Genomic DNA, 22,864 nt, shown 5'->3' with positions numbered 1-22,864 from the left:
ACAAGAGGTTACCTACCTTGTAACATTTTTTTCTGTATGCAGGGTTGTTGTTAAAAAATTTCCAAACAGTACATGACTTATTATTTTTGATTTGAGCTATTTTGCATATGAAACTCAAGCATGCTTCATTCTTGATGTCAGACAGCTTTACCCTCCATATATGTTGCAGCCATTTTCACAGTAACTTTTTGCAGTCCACTGTTCTCTATGGTAACAGAGAACAAGACATTAAGAGGATGCCTAGCCTTCTTTTTACAATAGCCCAGGACAATATCCCACATATAAAAACAAGAATTAGATTTCCTCTTTATGCAGTTGGAAAAAATATAACATCTTAATTGTTATCAATTTACCATAGCTGACAGGGTGCACAGGCTGCAAAAATTGCCGTGAAACATGACAGCAATGTGCGTGTGTGTGTGTGTGGAAGGAAAACCAACATTACTTTCTCACGTAAAACAGCTCTCATCAAAATAAACAGATCATTTACTGCTTGGGAACTTTTAACAACAGCTGAATTGGATAACTCCATATAGAGGAACAAAAGCTAGTTATCCTTATAAATAGCTTTTAATGAATAGCACTGGCAAAAAATTGCCATTAATTGCAGCAGGGGTTACAAAAATTTGATGTGAAACTGGATCATAACATGTGCAGAGGTAAAGCCAGTTCCAATAGCAAGAATGAAGCATGCCTGGCTTTCACATGTAAAACAGCTCCAACTGAAAATAAAGTCATGTGCTGTTTAGAAATTTTTGAAAAATTACCTCTCATACAGAAACAAATGTTAAAAAATAGGTGTCCACTTATGCTGTTGGTAAGAAAATAGGAACAACACTTCATTATTAACGTCGGCTGTCAAAAAAATTCCACACACAGCAATAAAACATTTGGAGGGGGGGACTCTCATAGCCAGAATGGAGCATATCTGACTTGCACAACTAAAACAGCTCCAACTGAAAATAGAAATTTTTCAACAATCCCACATACAGAAACAAATGTAAAAAGCTAAGTGTTCTCAAGCTGTTGGTAAAAAATTGACACAGCACTCAGTCATTGCCAATGTGGGCTGCAAAAGAATGCCATGAAACATGGCTGTAATGCGTGGAAAGAAAATCAGCTCTGACAGAAGGAATTTGTGCAATAAACCCTAGCAGTACACTAAAAGTGTCACTAAACTGAGGGAAATATGGCCATAGCAGATTCAGAAGGAGAATGAGTTCTGACAGTAGATTCAGAAATTTTCACATCATGTAGTATGCCTTTAGTAAATAAAAAGAAATGTCATTTATGGAATATGCATACCAGCCTATAAAATATATAAAATAACGATTGTTTCAATTGTTTATCAGTCGACTATTATTTAATCAACAGCTGGGCATAGTAGCATGCAACTCTCTCAATGAGTAAGTAACAGGAAACAAACTTGATGCGTTTGGTGGTATCACTAGATTTTACCATCTATTTTAAGTATTTCTTCTTGTTTGGGTGGTTTTTTATGATATTTTAGCCACTTTATGGAAGTGGGATCTTATTTTTAAAGTAAATAGATAATGATGTTTTCAGTTCATATCTGCAGTAAACTTAGATTGAGAATGAAGTTGGATAGTTTCTCACTTATTATTATGTAATCTATAATGGATTTATAACCAGGGGCTGACCATGTATATTGTGACAGTTCTTATTGCTTGAAGAATGAATTCATTATACTCAGTGTATTGGATGTTATAAAATCTATTAATCTAACCATTATTACTGATACATCTTCACCATGTATCCCTATGCAACTATTTATTTTGTTTCTATCTATTTGGAAATTCAGGTCTTCCATTATTAGAATAAGGTCTCTTTTATTTACTTTATCTAAAATAGAGTCACTACTTTCTCTACTTACTACTTATTAATGTTCCATTTTTTAATTGTCAACTGTTTACAAGCAAAACATCTGTTGTTCCAGTCTATTTAAAAATTATAAACTAACATGCCTTATATTCAGTGGATGCACACTGAGTGCTGTGTCAATTTTCAGTTCATTACAAAACCATTGGAAGTCAGCTGTGTTACATTGAGCTGAACTTAAATGGGGACAAAAACAATTTCATAAAACGGCGATTAAAACAATCTAAATTTAAATTAACATAGTTTTACAATTTTAGCTTTATAGAGTTTAACTGTTATAACTTATTAACTGTAATATTAAAATATATCATAAGACTATCATAAATCATAAAACTATCATAAATCATAAAATTATCATAACTCATAGTTAGGTTTAGCTCTTAACTCACTCTATTATATACCCTAACCAAAACTAAGAGTTCAGAGATTTTGACATACAAATACAATATTAACTTGCATCACATAATTATAAAAGGGGGTACTCTCACCAAGAAGACTTGAGTTTTGTTAATTGCAGTATCTGGAAGCTAGACATCTGTGAGGAGATGACTGAAGTTTTTAAAGCTTTACATGGATTGAATAAATTAAATGCTGATGGCATCTTTACTCTTTCTTGCTTGACACAGATAGGGAAAAAAATTTAAATTATTAAAAGGGTGATGGCTGCAGGATAGATGTGTGGAAATTTGCCTTCAGCCAGAGGATAACTGATTGTTTGAATGAACTTGCACTTGGTGTTATGGAAGTTTAATAAATTTAAAGAAAGACTGGACAAATTATTAGAAAAGAAAACAAAAGATGGGAAAATGAAATGCCTTTTTGTTAATAGCTGATGCTGTTATAAGCTTGTGCTTCCTTGCATCAGTATGCTACTAGGGATATTAATTCTAAAAATGGAAAACTGGATTTACTATCAGTAACCAAAAGAAATGAAATGATCTAATGTTTAAAATTATAGTTTTTTTTTTTTTTTTTTAATTTTTTAAAATAAATGATACTCACCAATCTCCATAAAGTTTTCTTCCCAACTCTCCAGTGAAGACTTCCCTAACAAGCAAGCTTCTGTCCTCCTTTTCCAAATTTTCAAGTCTGTGTCTCTCCTCTGAAGCATCCCTTTCCCTTCTACAAATTTTTAAACTTTCAGCAGTATCACTCATAACTATAGGAGTACATTTGATATCACCTTGCATGCCAGCAGAGGGCAAAGGATGAAACTTTGACTTCAAATTTTCAACTGGATTGGTGTGGTTACGGTTTGTTGGGTTCTTTGAACTGAAATTAGGTTCACAAAATTTACATTCATGTTTTATTGCTCACAAAATTCATTAAAAAGTTATACAAAGTTTATTTGAATTTTAATTTGAATTATTTATGTGAATTAATATAAAAATTATAAAAAGTTTATATGAATTAATGAAAACACACATGGAAGAGCAGTATGATAGTATACAGCAGACTCTTGATTTGCTGGGATCAGATTAACTGGGACACTAGAAGACTCCAAATTAAAAAAAAAAAAAAAAACATCAACCAGAAATAAATTTCATGTAATAACTAGAATATGTATAAACAGATGTTTTACAAGTTGTAAATAAGTGACAAGAAGCAGTGTTATAAGTCGTCACTGGGAGATTAATGTAACTATTATCTTGCAACCCTGTATGCAGGTGTCTTCATACCAGTCGTTCAAAAAAAAAAAAAAAGAGAGAGAGAATAAATTTTTGATTTGTTTTAGTGCGTCGAGTCAATTGTTGTGTTCCTTGCACTGCAAAAAAGACAAATTTTGGTTCCTTATTTATGTCAAGGATGTCAAAATTTTTTTTATAGTAAATATTTTTTTTTTGTTTAGAAATTGCGAAAATGATGGGCAAATGCAAGAGAATTGTGTTTTCAATTAAATAAAATCTTAAATTATTTGGATCGTATTGGACATGCGAGTAGTGTGGTAAGTTTTTTTTTGTTTTTTATCTATCGTCATATTTTTTTATGTAGGTTGCTGAACATTTTTCGATACAGTAAGTTCCCAAAATTTTTTTTTCACTTAATTATTATTTTTTTTTTTAGGATTGTAAAATTTAAAACAGTAAAAAATAAAATAAAATAATAATAATAAGCAATCAATCACAGCATGCACAAATTTCACAAGTTAGATACGGAGCAACAAGCTTAAAAATAGGAATGAAGAGAAGATTCTTAATTTTTTTTTTTATATGACTGATGATTTCAGTGAAGGGAACACACATTTCACCATAATAATGTAAAAACCCACAGAATTCCAGCTATCAGTATTACCGCAATAAAATCGAGTTGACTACCCATTTATAATGAACTGCACTAATATAAAAGCCCAATAACCCAGAAAGTGCAAATTGTTAGCATTAGTAAAGACACATGAAAGCAAGCTTATATAGCATCAGCCAAAAAAAATAATAAATAAATAAATAAAACCTTCATTTTACCCATCTGCCTTGAACCTAGTTAAGCTATCAACTTTTACAATGACAGATGGAAGTTTGTTCCAGCAATCAACCACCCACTGGCTAAAGGCAAACTTCCACACATCTACAACTTCTACAACTGTTTTTCCTCAATTTGAATTTATGCCCTCTCGGGAAATTATTCTGAGCAAGAGGAAGAATCCCATCAGCATTGAGCATGCTCAAACCATTCAAGGCTTTATACACCTCAATCAGATCACCTTGCAGGGGTGCTTAGTCTCCAGACACTGTAATTTGCAAAACTTAAGCCTTTCTTCGTAAGAGAAACCCTTTGTTCCATTCACTAATCTTGTTGCCCTTCTCTGTTCTTGTTCCAGCAGCTCTACATCTTTCTTAAAATGAGGCCTCCAGACCTGTATACAGTACTCAAGGTGTGGCCTGACTTTGAGTACTGTATACAGGTCTTATACATGGGGATAATCACCTCCTTATCCCTCCTAGAAAAATTCCTGTATATCATTGACAAGACACCATGAGCTACTTTTGTAGACTGTCTGCACTACTCAGAAAACTTCATATCTGCCTGCACAATAACTCCAGGTCCTTTTCATTCTCTACCACTGTCAGTGTAGTACCACACAGTTGATATGTTACTCTGGGGTTACTGCTTCCCATATGTAGTACGTTACATTTATCAATGTTAAATTTCAATTGCCACCTCTCAACCCATCTGCTTGTTATTTGGTTTTTAGGAGCATTAGCAACTAAGGCCATATTGCTCCGGGATATGCGGTGGTCATTCCCTGACCTTTCCGCATCCTCCGTATTTGGTGGTGACGGGCTCGAACCCCGGTCTAATCAAGAAGCATGTGCTACACACTGCTGCTCCTGCCCACCTGGCTACGGAGGTGCCTCAACCCATCTGCTCAACTTTTCTAGAACCTGTTACAGCAGTGTACTGTCATTAGTGTCATTAACAACCCTGCCAACCATCGTATCATCTGCAAACTTGGACATTAAGGCTGAGATACCATCATCAATATCATTAATAAATACAGAAAACAACAATGGACCCAACACTGACCCCTGGGATCTCCACTAATAACATTAGTGCATGAAGGGCAGTGTCCATTGATTACCACTCTCTGTCTTCTCCCACTCAACCATCCCTTTATCCATAGCAGCAATTTGCCTCCAATGCCACACTGCTCTAATTTGTGCAGCGGTCTTCCATGTGCAACAGTATCAAAAGCATTTTTAAGATCCAAATATAAAAATAATTTTTTGCATCCAGTTCCTTTGTGACTACATCATAGTATCCAATCAAACTGGTCAGACAAGACTTCCCCTTAACAAACATATGCTGTGTATGAGCTCATCTAGACAAGCTGAAGTCTTGTCTAGATGATCCTGCAGTGCTTCTTTAACCATATAGGGCGGGTGCTGCAGTAGTTCGCAGCTGCACTGGGCAAAGGCCATGCGAGCCAGTGTATTGTCCGATAGAAAACGGACACCTTTGGTTAACATTCCATGCCTTTTCACCTTCAAAACATCGTGTAACTTTTCCAAAAGATTTCTGTAGTATTCTCTGGTAAGTGTGGAACCCCCTCCAAAACACGGACAACATCACCTTCTTCGCAGATGGAGTGGTTTTTGCCTTTTTTGGGGAGTGGGGAGGTTTGCTTCCACTGCTTTGACATGTCTTTACTCTCCGGATCATACCGGTACACCCAGCATTCTTCATTTGTCACCAACTGATCAAAAATGTTCTCAACATCCATGTTACATAAATCCAGCAGTTGGCGAGAACATTGCATTCAACATTGCTTCTGCAAAAGCATCAGCAATCTTGGAACCCATTGTGCGGAGACCTTAGACGTGCAGATGGTCATGTAAAATGCTGTGGGCAGACCCATAACTAATGCCCACTGCATTTGCGATGAAATGAATTGTCACATGTCTGTCGCTCAGCACCTGCTGCACCTTTGCAACTGTCTCACTGTCTGTGGATGTTGATGGCCTTCCTTCTCTTGGCTCGTCAAAGACACTTGTATGACTGCACTGGAATTCCCATTTCCACTTTTTTACAGTGTCACAGGATGGACAATTCTGCCCATACATAGCTTTCGTTTCTTCGTCAATTTCCTGAGCTTTCTTGCCCAAAATGCAGGAACTTGATCACTGTTCAATACTCCACTTTGTCAACCATAGCATCCTTCCTCAGATTCCTGGCTCCAGGCACCTACGGGAATGAAATTTCACATGTTAGTTATTGAATATTTAGGCAACTTACATTAAAAACGGCATCTTCCAACTGATGTTTTATCTAGGTCAGGGTACAAACTTTTTGATACCCCTCATATATTGCTCAATATTCTTCCACTCCATTTTTCATGATGCATTCAAACACATGGTTGCTCACTTTACAATGACTTGACACACAATGAATGTGATAAGACATGACTACTCTCACTGTGTAGAGGAGGGCTCATCCTACATGCTGATATGCAGTGTGAATGCACAGTACTGCCATGTTGCTTTTTATAAAATTCTTTTCATTAATTTTGCGACATACCTCATGTCACGTTCAAGTTGCTGATAGAAAGTTTACTTTACTCCCATGCCCTTTCCTCCAATCAGTAATGCTCTCTGTCTTTGTGACATTGATTCACAATGCGGAATCAAACTGTTGATGTGTGCTTCATCTCATACAACAAATATTCCTGTTACTGACCAGCTGGCATCTAATCTCAATGTTTACTGAATCATGTGGTTTTTTAAATTTGTTCACTGACAGGTCCAAAAATAGTTGTAATATTCAAATATTAATTAAAAATGTTTTAATATACACATGTACTTTTCACAGTTGTGTTCAGAAAATACTAAAAATACTATTTTGCTGACTTTTTCAAATTTTCATATATATAGGGTGTTTCAAAAACGATGGCCAATAATTTAAAGGTGAAAAGCACAAACTAAATATAGTACAGTCAGTCCTCGTATAACACGTGTTTACACTACACAAATTCGATCATACACGATTTATAAATAGGGGAACGATATCTTATATAACACGAACCGAATTCGCTTATGCACGATTCGCCTTTGTGTTTACAAGAAATGGCAGTCGAACGCGGAATCGCCCCAACCGAACGCAACACGATAGGAACAAAGAGAAGATTCTGAAAATGTATTTAAGTTTTTTATATCAGTGAAGGGGAAACGCATTTCACCATAATAACTTAAAATTCCAGCTATCGGTATTATCGCAAATGTAATTAGATCGAGTTTACTACCAGTTTATAACAGATTCCACTAGCAGGAAAGCAACTGGAAATTGTTTTTATTGTTTTATGGTAGTAACCCCCAAAAATTTGCTTTAGTAAAATGTGAGGTGTTAATAGTGTATCTATGCTGTTACGGTGTTGTTTATTCAGTTGCTACACACGCGCAGCTTTGTTTATGTGTATCCTTCTCTTCAAGAGGAGTGTTTCCATTTACAATGGGTTTCCTCAGCCTACAAGTTATTTCTTGTTAGGAATTTTTTTCCGCCATAAAGTGCGGTTCAAGGTGTCTTGGTCGGTTAAGCCTCAGGCGGTCATGCATTCCCGTACTCCATCCATCCGTCCATGTCCTCCTAGGTCTTCCTCTTCTCCTTCTTCCAGGAGGTATCCATTCCAGGATAGCCTTTGGATATGTTTTCTTGCATCCGTTTTACATGTCCATACCATGTTAGATGCTTTTCTTTGATGGTGTCAATAAGTCGTTCTCACTTCCATTTTTTCCCTTATGTCTTTATTCCGTTTTCTGTCTCTTCTAGAAGTTCCTGCTGAGCGTCTCCAAAAATCCATTTCTGTGGAGAGCAATTTGTTGTGTATCCTCGTTTTGTAATTGTGCTTTATTCCCTAAAAATGAGTAAAATACTTAAAAGGTGTGAAAATGAAGCGTCCTGGTGAAGACACTGCAGATTCAGGGAGAAAAAGAAGAGCAATATCGATAAACAGAGGCGGACTGGATCAAAAATTCTAACCCAGGAAAGTTTGTAGTGGCCTCATACTAGCGTTTATGGCCAAAAACACACCGGCCTCCGGCCCACCTGGGTTTCCCCGGCTTATGGCCAGTCCACCTCTGTCGATAGAGAAAAAATATGAAATTGTGAAACGCTTTGAGCAAAATAAAAGACCATGTGATACTGCACGTGCTACAGACCTAAATGAGGCAACGCCGAGAATTACAAAGAATGCAGAGAAAATAAAAACAACTTTCAGAGCAGGAACAACTCAAAGTGTAATTAAAATCCATTAGATTAAGACACAAAGAATTGGAAGAGATGGAACGGCTGTCATCTGTTTGGATAGAAAAATCAAACAAAGAACAAGTTTGCTTACAATAGAAGCAAAAGTATTAGCAATATTTTATTACGTAATAGTCGTAATAAATTACGTAAAATACATAAGTATTTTATTACGATTATTTATTGTGTTTGGTAATGTTTTGGTTACAAATGCGAGTTCAATATTGGGTTGTTGGCACCGAACCCTATTTTTCCCATAGGGCCTGTTGTTTATATTGCACGATTTTGCATTGCACGAGGGTTTCTAGGAACACAACTATCGTGCTATATGAGGACTGACTGTACTAGTAAAATAAGCAAAAAAGTCCCAATGAATATCAAGCTGCAAATGAACCGTTTTTGAGATAATGCACATTTTCTGTTGAGATTCGCCACTGACTATGGGAGCACTAGTTTAGCAAAAAGCTGTGAATCCTTTGCTAAGGGTGGTTTTATTAAACATAATATAATACATTTTTAATTTTTGGTTTCAACAGCACAGGATTTTACAGATTTTACATGTTACAGGATGTTCTTTCTAACACCCTTTCCTCAACATCAGGTGTTATGCTTCTGGGCCTACCTGCTTGTACTCCATGTGTCAACCATTCATGTTTTCTTAGACTTTGATGTACCCCGATGAATGTGCGCCTGTTGGGCTCCCTTCGGTGGGAAAATGCTTCTTGGTACAAACGTGCAGTCTCGAGTGCACCGCCATTGGCTTTACCATACATGAAGTGCATGTCCGCAAACTCTTCATTGCTGTAACCTTTTTCCATGTTGACTTTCCTTTGACAAGTACTAGTATGCTTGCTATGTCTCAGAGCAATGAAAGAGAGAGTGGAAACAGAGAGAATGAGCATAACTTGACCTAAACAAATAAGTCACTGGTGGATTTCAACTAGGCTTTTTTTGCATATCGTAGTCTGTACAGTTCACCTTTAAATTATTGACCATCACTTTTGAAACACCCTAGAGAGAGAGAGAGAGAGAGAGAGAGAGAGAGAGAGAGAGAGAGGAATTTCAAATTTTCACATGCCTAACTCAGAGTTAAAGTAAATAATGAACTAGATATAAAATATGCTATGTCCACCACCCTCTATGGAATAAAAATGAAAACATAACAAATAAATGCAAATTTATGCATCAACAGCTACAACTGATGAATATTAACCATTGGGGGGGGGGTCATTCACAAGGGTGAGTATTTCTTTGAGTTCTTTTCTTTTTATTCTTTAGCTTAATTTTATATATTTATTTTTGGTTTTTATGGACGGGGGTCTCACCTGAAGAGGGACCTCGTTTTCAGCATAAATATTTTCTAAAGTAGTGATAAAAATTTTCTAATAATAATAATAATAGTTTTTATGGATGATGGAAAAATATGTATAATATATGAATGAATAAAACAATATAATATAAATAAACAATATAAATATAAAAACCTATGTAGTATTTCCATTTATATGTGTGTGTGTGTGTAATATATATATATATATTAAAGGGGCTTCAAATTTAAATATATTTAAATATAAAACCCATGTAGTATTTGCATTTGTGTGTGTGTGTGTGTGCATGTGTGTGTGTGCGTGTGTGTGTGTGCGTGTAATATATATATATATATATATATACAGCAGACTCTCGATTTTCCGGGATAGATGGTAAAAAAACAAATTCCTGATAATCCCAGTTAATCCAAAAATACAAAATTCCCGACATACGTAAAAGATATGTTCCAGGACTTCTTACTTCGTTGAGTTTTATGTAACTCGGGAATGACTAATAACATATTGCTACTATATTATTATTGACAAATCTGAATTCCACACGATACCTGTTAATGTTTGGCCATTTTGATACATCCTTATTATAATCATTCCTTAGAGATTTAACAGATGCACCATTTTCAAACTTTTGAATAATTTCAAGTTTTTGTTTAACTGAAAACGCAAATATTTTGCATTTATCCATCATTTTCGTGATTTCTAAACAAAAAAAAAAAAAAAAAAAATTACTATAAAAAAAATTCTGACATCTCTGACATAAATAACGAAACAAAATTTGTCTTTTTGCATTGCAATGGAACACAACAATCTATGCGACACACTAAAACAAACTAAACATTTGGTCTCTCTCTCTTTTTTTTTTTTTCTTTCTTTTTTTTGAGTGGTGGGTGTGAAGACAGTGGGGATTGTAAGATAATAGGTAGACTAATCTCCAAATGACGACTTATAATGCCGCTTTTCGCTTATTTACGACTTGCAAAATATCTGTTTATACCTATTCTAGTTATTACTTGAATTTTTTTGATTTCTGGTTGATTTATTTATTTATTATTATTTTTTTTTAATTTGGAGTCTTGAAGTGTCCCGGTTAATCCGCTTCCCTGTTAATCCGATCCTGACATACTCAAATATTTTAGTCTTTATTTGGTTAATCGAGAGTCTGCTGTATATATATATATTAAAGAAGCTTCAAATCTAAAATATGGCCGGGGCCTATTTCATCCTTAATTCAACCCTGCCAGCAAACATAATTTTCAAAAATCCATCTCAGATCTTCAAAAAATTTTCAGCACTGAGTTGACTCATGTAAGGAAGGGGGGGAGAGCTTTATCACTGTGCAAAAGTTTGCCTTAGCTTCCCAAAGAAATGCATTTGTTGATATCATTAAAATTAATGTTAAATGAACTAGATGGTTTATTCATAATCATACTCCAGGATACATGTTCTCTCAACAGTTGCACCACATCAAATGTAATAGCTACTGTCATTCACACTTCAAAATATATGTATGTCATATAAACTTCAAAACAGTACTCCCCCCCCCAATCCCAATATTCACTTAATCACATAAAGAAATTTAAAATCCTTTAATTTTATTTCCCCTAAATGTGATTATCCACTTGGGCTATTGGTCACAATTTGCATTTCTCATATCAGGACATAAGTTTAACTGATATCAGTAAACATATTGCATTTGGAAACTATGGCAAAGTTTTCCACACTTTAGTTAACTCTTGCCATCATGCAAGTAAAGAGTGTCATATCATATTAGTCCAAATTTTAATATACTATGCCTTAAGTAGGAAACCAACATAGGACTTTTATGTCCTCGAGTAGTCCTTAAGTCCTTTAAGACCTTAAATAGGACTGTAGAGAACCAAATGGGATCTAGAGCCAATTAATGTCTACGCCTTACTTTTTAGTGATGTAACTGTTAGTAAGATGGGATGCTAATATGGGACTATGTTAATGAAACCGGATATATTATAAGCTCTGTTGATAAGACCTTATCAACAGAGTAGGACAAAGCAATTGAGATTAATACTGGCCTAGATGTCACCCAGACCTTCACTATGTTTGTTTTGAGGAATCAGGACACAGTGCTAAATATTCTAAAACAATCATCAAAATAAGTAAAAGGAGCCAAAACTAAGGAATAATAATTATAAATTAATTTATAATTTTATTAATATTAGTAAGATGAGATGCTAATATGGGACTATGCTGATGAAACTGGATATATTATAAGCTAAGACCTTATCAACAGAGTAGGACAAAGCAATTGAGATTAATACTGGCCTAGATGTTACCCAGACCTTCACTATGTTTGTTTTGAGAAATCAGTCTAAAACAACCATTAAAATAAGTAAAAGGAGCCAAAACTAAGGAATAATAATTATAAATTAATTTATAATTTTATTAATATGATTTAGAGTGCAACCAGTTTTGAGCTCTTTTTTTTTTTTTTTGTTAAATTTAATTGGCTGGAAAACATTATCTAGTAGCCTACCTGAAGAAAACCTAAGATAGAAAATTGTGCATTCAGCAGCCTAGTTGAAGGCTCAAAAAATAATAATAAATAAATAAAAATAAAAACAAAGTTGGGTAATGTGCACAATGTGCTATATTTCAGGTGTGTTCATTTATTTAAAATGTGTCATACTCAAATATTTTAGTCTTTATTTCAGATATTTAAAAAAATTTAAAAGTAGTATTACTACAAAATACAAATTCGGGTTTGTAACTGTTAAATAATAATACTGCAAAATGCAATATTTGCCCAAATACATTGGGTTCGCCCCTACCACCTTTAACATAAACTGTGGCAACTTATACACAAGTTTTATCTAAAATCATAAACGCAAAGTGAATTTATTACATATATTTATATTTAATTACTTAAAAAGCTTATTACTTACACTGATGATAAACGAACAGGTGGTGAAAATGATCTCTGTTTGTGCATTTTTTCATTACAATGATGTTTATCAACTACAAAATTACTATGCTCTACCAAAGCACCCGATGATTCTACTGTAGCTAGTTCTGGTATATGAAAGGCAGGAACAGGACGTAAGTGGCTTCTCCTGCTAACACTGCTACCACTAGCAATTGTCGATCCAGCCAAAGATCCTACTCCACTGTCCATAAAATTTTGTGACTGAAACTAGTTTTCAGAGAAAGTAAAATAATTTAGTGATAATTTAAAACTCATATTAGCAGACTAAGTTAAAAATAACTAATTAAATACAACAATGTTTACTGGACTTTACAGAAAATTTGTATCTTATGTAAAGTTTATATCTTATATCCCACCAAACATTACATCGTCACCAAGAGATCCACTGAAATTTGTTTATTTCAACTAGTCTCTCTAGTTTATCATGCTTGGTGGGATAAACACAAAGTTGATGATCTTTTCTCTCTTTCTCTTATTATTTGGAAAATTTTTGAAGTTTGCTTATAGAAATTGCTTTTGATTTGATTTGATGTTTAATGGCACGTTGGCAACTTAGGCCAAATGCAGCAAGTCAAAATAGAAATTGCATGTACATCTATATGCACAATGGTCTTTTCTTCCAAAAGGCTGAGCTTTATCAGCCCTTATGTTCTACACAATTTTATTTCCATTTTTCAATACTCACCTTCAGTTTTAATCTTCTGCTGATAATGCCTATTTTGCCTTTCCTTACTACCTCTGCACAAAATGCATCATCTTATTCTTTCATATCTGTCATTATCATCAATGGGTTGGAAAACTGCTAGCTTGGGGGGGGATACACAGACTAAAAGGTTAATACTTCTGAAAGGTCAGAAGTGCTAGTCAAGACATCAAAGGCAGATATTGTTGGGATATCAGAGACGTGGTGTCACACACATATAAGCAGTGCAGAATTGGAATTTGGGGAGTACAATGTGTACAGAAAGGATAGACAGAACAGGAAGGGAGGAGGGGTTATGCTGTTAGTTAAGAAACACACAAAATCTAAGGAAGAGCATCCAATTGATGTTGGTGGACAATGCAATGCTGAGTCTGTTTGGTGTGGCATAAGCACTGGGAAAGGAAAAATGGGAGTAGGTGTGTGTTATAGGCCTAATGAATATGATGAGTATAATGAGCATTTCTGCAGAGAAATAGAGTAGGCCAGTAAATCAGAGGGTCTTATAATGGGGGATTTTAACTTTCCAGATATTGACTGGAACTTGTGGGTTGGTCATTCGCACACTAGCAAGACTTTTTTGGATTTATTGGATGACTGTTTTCTACAGCAGCATGTATGAGAGGCAACCAGAGGGAGTAATACTCTTGATCTGATTACACTACCTGACAAAATTTTTTTTCGTCATACCTCTGGAATGAAGGTTGGTTATTCTGAACAAAATTAATGTCCTAATTATGAAAATATCAATATTTTATTTCTGTCACATCTAAATCAAAAGATAAATGTATTTTTTAAATTCCTTGTTTTTATACAATATCAACATACATGGTTATAATTATTACACACAATATATGTTACTTAGACATGTTTCCCGCTCAATGATTTCCTTTTATACTCCAGATTGCTTTCCCGTTTAAGGAACCAACAGTAATCTCCCATCATGGCAGAGTCCAGCAACCTTGGTATCATTTTTCCATTGCAGATACATCCTGGTGGAAGCGCTCTCATTGTTCATCACTGACATCTGCTAAGTTTTCAGGAAAGAAATCCAGATGGGAATGAAGGAAATGCATTTTAAATGACATTCGGCACCCCATGTTCTTGTAACGTTTCAGCAAGTTTGTCACCAGTTGCTCATAGTTCTCTTCTTTTCTCTTTCTGAGGAATCCATGTACCACAGCCTTGAAAGATCTCCATGCAGCCAGTTCAACATCATTCAGGTTTCTTTGAAATACTTCATCTTTTAGGAGCTTTCTTATTTGGGGACCTATGAAAATTCCTTCCTTCATGAGATAAATCTGGAAACATTTTCAGTAAATATGTGAATCCTCTGCTTTCTTTATCCAGTGCTTTAGTGAAATTCTTAATCAGTCCAAGCTTGATGTGTAAAGGGGGAAGAAAAACCTGTTGTAGATCTACCAATGGAACATACATACTTTACATTGCTTTTGCCGGGAATATATTCATCTCTCTTGTCCCAGTGTTGCACAATGTAGTGTTTGGCTGTTGCATGACTATCCCACAAACACAGGAAACAACAGTATTTAGTGAAACCACCTTGCAACCCAACAAGTAATCCAATCACTTTGAGATCACCACAAATATTCCAACCATAGTCATTGTAACGTATAGCAGCAAGAATCATAAGTTTCTTTCAGGCCAACAGCATGAACAAGAGGAATTGATGGTAAAGTATTTCCATTATGATGCAATACTGCTTTCAAACTTAGCTTTGACCCATCGATGAACAAACATCAGAAATACAATGAACATGAAGAAGTCTTGCAGCCGAAGTACAATGAATAATGAAGTTTGCTTTCGTAAAGGCGACTATGATGGGCTGAGACAGTATTTAAATTCTATACAGTGGGACCAACTGATGATGTTACCAACAGCAAATTCAAAATGGGAAGCATTCAAGGAACTAATCTTGGAAGCTACCAGGCTTTACATACCAACCAAGAAATACTGTTCAAGGTTCAGGCCTAAATGGTTGCCAGATGAACTAATGAGACATATGGCAGAGAAGAAAAATGCATGGGATACATACAAATTAATGGGTGACATGGAAGCCTATGATAGATATAAGTTGGTCTGTAACCAAGTCACAAAGGAGATTAGGCAGGCAAAGGCAGATTATGAGAAATCCTTGGCAAAGGATGCAAAGAAAAACAGAAAAGAGTTCTTTACCTATTTAAACTCAAGAAGGAAAGGGATGAATCAGATTGGTCCACTAGATGTTGATGGTTCAACAATTGATGATCCTGCTCAGGTGGCTAACAATCTAAACGAGTATTTTGCATCTACATTCACACATGAGGAGTTATTCAGGAAGGGGAATGTCGTAGGTGAAGTAAACATTGGCAGTGAGCTAGATGAATTTCTAATAGCTGAGAGGAAAGTGGAGGAGAAATTGTTGAGGATAAACATAAAAAAGGCACCCGGTGTGGATGGGATCTATCCAGTTATATTAAAGGAGGCAGCAAAGGAAGTAAGCAAACCCCTAGCCATAATTATGAGAGCTTCTTTGGACTCAGGGGAGGTACCCATAGACTGGAGATGTGCAAATGTAACCCCAATTCACAAAGGAGGATCAAAGGCTGACACAAGTAATTATAGACCTGTTAGTTTAACTTCGGTTCCAGGAAAATTAATGGAGGCACTGGTTAAAGAAGCACTGCAGGATCATCTGGACAAGAATTCAGTTATAGCGCAGACACAGCTTGGTTTTGTTAAGGGCAGGTCTTGTCCGACCAATTTGATTGGATACTATGATGTAGTCACAAAAGAACTGGATGCAGGGAATAACTTTGATATTATATATTTGGATCTTAGAAAGGCTTTTGATACTGTTGCACATGGAAGACTGCTGCACAAATTGGAGCAGTGTGGCATTGGAGGCAAATTGCTGCTATGGATAAAGGGATGGTTGAGTGGCAGAAGACAGAGAGTGGTAATCAATGGACACTGCTCAATGTGGACTAATGTTATTAGTGGAGTTCCTCAGGGTTCAGTGTTGGGTCCATTGTTGTTTTCTGTATTTATAAATGATATAGATGATGGTATATCAAGCTTAATGTCCAAGTTTGCAGACGATACAAAGGTTGGCAGGGTTGTTAAGGACACTACTGATGCTATGCTGCTGCAACAGGATCTGGAAAGGTTGAGCAGATGGGCTGAGAGGTGGCAAATGAAGTTTAACATTGACAAATGTAAAGTACTACATATGGGAAACAGTAACACCAGATCAACGTATCAACTCTGTGGTACTACGCTGACAGTGGTAGAGAATGAAAAGGACCTGGGGGTAATTGTGCAGGCAGATATGAAGTTCTCTGAGCAGTGCAGACGAGCTGCAAGAGTAGCTCATGGTGTCTTGTCAATGATATACAGGAATTTTTCTAGCAGGGATAGGGATGTGATTATTCCCTTGTATAAGGCATTGGTCAGGCCACACCTTGAGTACTGTATACAGGTCTGGAGGCCTCATTTCAAGAAGGATGTAGAGCTGCTGGAACGAGTACAGAGAAGGGAAACAAGATTAGTGAATGGAACAAAGGGTTGCTCTTACGAAAAAAGGCTTAAGTTTTGCAAATTACAGAGTCTGGAGACTAGGCATCGGCGAGGGGATCTGATAGAGGTGTATAAGGCTTTGAATGGCTTGAGCATGCTCAATGCCGATGGGATTCTTCCTCTTGCTCAGAATAATCACCTGAAAGGGCATAAATTCAAATTGAGAAAGGACGGATGTCGGATAGATGTGCGAAAATTTGCCTTTAGCCAGCGGCCAGTTGGTTTGTGGAATAGACTTCCATCACTTGTTGAAGTTGATAGCCTAAACAAATTTAAGGCTCAGCTGGACAGGTATTTCGAACGAACGGAGGGGTGAAATGGGAGTAGTGGTTGTGCTTTTTTTTTTTTTTTTTTTTTTTGGCTGATGCTGAATAAGCTTGCTTTCTTGCATCATATGCCTCTACTAATGCTAATGCTAATATGCAACCTTTGTAACATTGTATATTTTCTTCCTCTGAGTTTTTGGGGTTAAGTGTCCACAAACATAGCAGAAATTGTCCTAGGTGATTGATGCAAGTTCTGTGCTTTGTCTTCTCCATTTTAACAATGCATTAACCTAAAAACAGTAAATCATCATCATTGTCAGCCATTTTCAATCCACTGCAGGATGAAGGCCTCTCCAGCAACTTTCCAGTTCCTTCTGTTTTGAGCACTGGCCATCCATTTACTACTCAAAAACTCATGAATTTCATCTATCCATCTCCGCCTTTGTCTTCCAGGTTTTCTTCTAGCTCCTCTTGGGTACCATTCTGTTATTTTCTTAGTCCATCTGTCATCATGTCTTCGAGCTATGTGTCCTGCCCAAGACCATTTTAGTTCTTTAGTTTTGATAAGAATGTCCTTTACTTGAGTTTGCTGCCTAATCCATGTGTTTCTCTTCTTATCTAACAGTCTGATTCCCAATATAATTCGTTCCATTCTTCGCTGTTTAGTTTTTAGCTTCTCTTCCATTCTTTTGGTGAGTGCCCAAGTTTCACTTCCATAAGTCATGGTGGGGAGTATACATTGATTCATTATTTTACGTTTCAGACAAACTGGGATATTGCTCTTCAGTATGTGACTATATTTCCTGAATGCTATCCATCCAAAATTTATTCTTCTCTTGACTTCCAGCCATTTATCATTATTACAGCTAATAACTTGTCCCAGATAAGTATATGACTCCACCTTTTCAATTACTGCTCCTTCAATCATTATTTCCCTTTCTGTGGCATACTTGTTCATCATTACTTTTGTTTTAGTCATATTCATCTTTAGTCCAAAATCCTTACTAACTGTGCATAACTGATTAAGATTTTCCTCTAATTCTTTGGGATTGTGGCTTATGACCACAATGTCATCTGCAAATCATAAATGGTTTAGGTACTCTCCGTTCACATTGACTCCTTTCCGCGACCAGTCTAATCTTCTGAAAGCTTCCTCAAGGGCAGCAATAAACAGCTTCGGAGATATTGTGTCTCCTTGTCGAACTCCTTTCTCGATTTTAAATTTGCTACTGTCTTTGTCTAGTCTAATAAAGGATGTAGCACTCTCATATATTTTCTTCAAAATCATACTATATGGAGTATCTATGCCTTGTCTTTCCAGTACCCGAAACATTGCCTTATGCTGTATGGAGTCAAATGCCTTTTCATAATCCACAAATGCCAGACATAATTGTGTTTTATATTCATTTGCTTTCTCCATTAGCTGTGATATTACGTGAAGGTGATCCATAGTTGAGAATCCTGTCCTAAAGCCAGTTTGCTCTTTCGGTTGATTCTCATCAAGTATTCTTTCTAATCTGTTAGTAATGACCCTTGTGAACAACTTGTAGATATGGGATAACAAGCTAATTGGTCTATAATTTCCAATTTCTGATTTATCTCCTTTCTTATGCAGCAAAACTATGATTGCATTATTCCACTGCTTAGGCATCACACCTTTTCTAATGCACTTTGTGAAGAGCCTTGCCAGTTTTTGTGTTATGTCTCTTCCTCCCAATTTTAACAGTAAAAGCAATTGGTAAATTTGAACAGAAGGTGAATTCTTGTAGCACAGTTTATCATACACTATATATTGAACAGCTGAATGGTGTAAAAAAATTAATAAAAATACTGACTTGTCTGGAAAAGTGCATCAAAATCAAAATATACTATATTGCAAGAACTGTAATGATGTACTTACTTAACGTTTAGCCCAATAAACAAAACCAACCAAAAGTTAATAAGTTTAAAAATTGTATTTCAATCAGTAATGATATCTTTGTGCAGAATCCAGTTATCTATCTATACCTTAAAACTGAGACATGATAGGAAATTTTTATAATTGATTTTGAATTCTATACATAAAACTTGACTAGAAACAACCATTGATTTGCTGAATGGTTGAACCACACAATTTACAGTGCCACTTTTCCAATGAACCACACAATTTACAGTGCTTACCTTCCAAGTGGTGTTCTTTAATGATACCATAATTGAACAGAAAACAGCTGAATTGCCAACCAGATTTGAAATGCTGCAAAATATTTCCCCATTCCACAAAGAGAAATTTGAAAGCTGTCTGTTTATTTCCCCAAAAATTATTTATAACGTCCACAAATAATTCATCTTTCCGTATTAGTTTTTGCAACTATTTGTACTGGCACAGAGCATCTATGGCTGTAAAACTCTATGATCACATGGCACCATTCTTTGCACATTACAAAGATATACACTTTATAAATTCTCCCGCACAGTGGTGTTATTGGAAAGGGAGCACCCACTTTGGCTTCTAATTAACTGAATTTTACAGAAGTTTTTTATAAAACTTCTCTTTAGGAACTGTTGATTCCTGAGAGGGAGTTGCTTTTAACTGTAGTCAACTGCTTTTGCTTTTAAACCGAACATTGCAATAAACTGAAAACAACATTGCACCATTGAGAAATGTTATTTTCAGTTTAGTTTTGGCTTCCAGTCAGTTCCTATGTACATACTGTTTAGCCACATTTCATGTTTGCATAACTGATTTTAGTTTACCATGCAGGTAAACTAAAATCAATCAACTTTTAATGACTCTGAAAGAGATCAAGTGAGTATGCCAGCGTTAATAATGTGAAGCCATTAGAAAAGCTTTATTTTAGAAACTAAACTGAACATAAAAAAAAAAAAGGCTAGACTAAAGAAATTTACTTATTTATCAATTGATTGATAAATAAGCAAATAAGTAAAAGTAATCTTGATTTATTTATTTTATCAAATTAATATTAAAATTACCAGTATCACAAGCTGTTATTATAAATGTAAATATGGTATATATATAAAGTTCTGTAATTTTAAGGAGGGTATTCTTGCACTGTATATGTTTTATTGCATAATTTATGCATTTAATGTTTATAGTTTAAATGTTTCTGCTACATTTAATATTGTTATATACATAAACTGATTATATACAGAAATATTATTCTTCATTTCATTGCCCTTAAAATCAGCAAAAACACCGGCCGTGATCCAGCTAAATTTATTTGTATTATTTCTGATGCATAAATTTTCCCTGCATAATAGATTAACTTAGTGCTCTGTTTTGAGTCCCAATTAAGAGTACTAGTGGGGAATGGCTGTAAATTAAAAAATTTTTCTGCCTGGTCAGAAATGTTTGTGGCATAAACTTCCTTTATTTAGTGGCAAAAAAGTTTAAAAAAATAAAAAAGGGTTTTTTAACAATCTTCAGCATGAAAAACATCACCCTAATGATTTGTCACCAAATAACATCATTACTGACAAAATATTAACCAGAAATAGACATTTAACTAAACCGCTAAGTGATGCAAAATTTGCATTCTTTTTTGGTCTTGTATTTCGGTAAATATGCATTTCTTAATGTCATTTTAAAGAATGAATACTTAAAATATCATATGAAAAGAGCAAAAAAAAGAAAAAAAAAAAAACCAACTAAAAATGCCATTTACTAATAAAATTTCTGATAACCACAAAACGCCAGAGTAAAATTACCATGAAAAACTAAACATTATAATGAACTATTTTTATACCTTAAACTTTCCTTTGATCTCTTTCAAAAAAGAACCAGTAAAAAAAGGATGATCCAATATGTCTGAAATAAATAAGATAATGAATTTTTAATAATTTATCTTCCAGAAAACAAGAAATGGTCTAAAAAATAAATAACTACTGTACACTCATAAAAGCATTTTACTGAAATATATTGCTATTTTTTATCTCCCCTTAACATACTGTTTCAAAGTATAATAGAACTAATTGCTGGCATAACATATGGCATCTTTCTGATTAGCCATAAATAGTTTAATCTAGATCCTTCAGTCTTCACCATTCTTGTTTAGCGGTCATATAATTTTACAGCAGTCACCTGTGGGATATATGCATATGTCTCTATTTGCAGGTGGTTCCCAGTTTCCTCCAACAAATATTGCAGCAACCTCCATTTTGGATGTAGGTGCGTTATATCATCTCTTATCTAAGTTCGGGTCTTTTATAAATGCCTTGCGCAAGTCCATTGTTGGATTGGCCTGGGTTATTTGATGCATTTGTTTATATGACTCAGCAAGTGGGTTAACTTGTTGCAGCATCTTGTCCAATTGTTGCATTACTTCAGCCATACACACTTGGTTTGATTGTTTTTCAAGCTGTTTTGTTGTTGCTTCAGCAGAATTGAAAGCTATGGCATAACTTTCAATTCTGGCTTACTTGCCTCGTTTGGATATAGTGGTCAGACCAAATGGTAAATCTAGTCATGTATTCTAAAACAGTATGGACCATTTCCTGGTGGTGATTTAATTCCTGTGCCCATCGATGAGAACGCCATTGCTGAGTTGTACTCTTGTATATGTTCTCTGTAGTTATTTGCTTCACATGTATCCTCTATAAGCAGCTCTCTTAATAGAGTAGATGTCAGACAGTGTGTCAAGTGAAACCTTTCCATCATGACAGCATTTAGTGTATTTATTCAATGTGTTTAACTCATGTCTTCAATATCTTGCATTGCAATACTCACAGTTGTAACACAATTCCTATGTCATGCTCTTCCACATTAATTAATTTTGCTTGTTGATTATTTGCATCTGGTACTTCTATATGATTAGTCCTATGGCGTTTCGCCAGTCTTCTCATTTCCAATATTGCTTCTCTTTCTTCAGTGTTTTCTGTACGTCTTCATAGTATCTAGTTTCGGTCTCTTAGATCTCTCCTCTAATGTTTCATTAGCATTTCTTCTACATTTTCTTAAAGTTCTTACACAGAGTTCAGCCATTTTTATACTTCTTAAAACTTAGAACAGTTTATTAAAATTGAAGACAGATAAAAATAAACATACATCATTAGCTTTCAGGCATAGGTTGCCTTTCTTCAGTCGAAAAACGTTAGTACAAAAATTAATAAAGAATGCCCGTTATGGTGGTCATGCAAGGTGAACTGCGTGAACGGGTACTGGTAACAATTAGCAGTTGGAAAATTTGTGCAGCACACCTAAGCATTTTATATACAAAGGGTACTAGGAAAGTTTTGCAATACAGCTTTGTTTATTTAATTTTTTCAAAGTAATTTCCTCTACATTCAATACACCTCTCCATCCTCCGAAACCAATCTTTAAACCAGTTCTGCCAAGTTTCACTAGGAAGTAAAGCACACTCGTTGTCCCAAGCCCGTAGAAGGTCCTCATCACTGGAAAACCGCCTCCCTT

The 22,864-nt window shown here is 35.3% G+C and overlaps 1 protein-coding gene across 1 annotated transcript in view; it reads right to left on the bottom strand.

Annotated features, from left to right (window-relative positions):
• SAK (polo like kinase SAK) overlaps positions 1-22,864 on the bottom strand; it is a 220,575-nt gene that overhangs the window by 85,056 nt on the left and 112,655 nt on the right. The window contains exons 8-9 of the mRNA XM_090384442.1: positions 12,875-13,122; positions 2,902-3,171 (exon numbers count right to left, since the gene is read on the bottom strand). Coding sequence (XP_090240568.1) covers positions 2,902-3,171; positions 12,875-13,122 — 518 coding nt within the window. The remainder of the gene's footprint in view (positions 1-2,901; positions 3,172-12,874; positions 13,123-22,864) is intronic.

This window comes from Mastigoproctus giganteus, chromosome 11 (assembly GCF_048544385.1).
Source record: "Mastigoproctus giganteus isolate SK-2022 chromosome 11, ASM4854438v1, whole genome shotgun sequence".
Taxonomy (NCBI): Eukaryota; Metazoa; Arthropoda; class Arachnida; order Uropygi; family Thelyphonidae; genus Mastigoproctus; species Mastigoproctus giganteus.
This window is presented reverse-complemented; position numbering and strand designations above follow the sequence as displayed.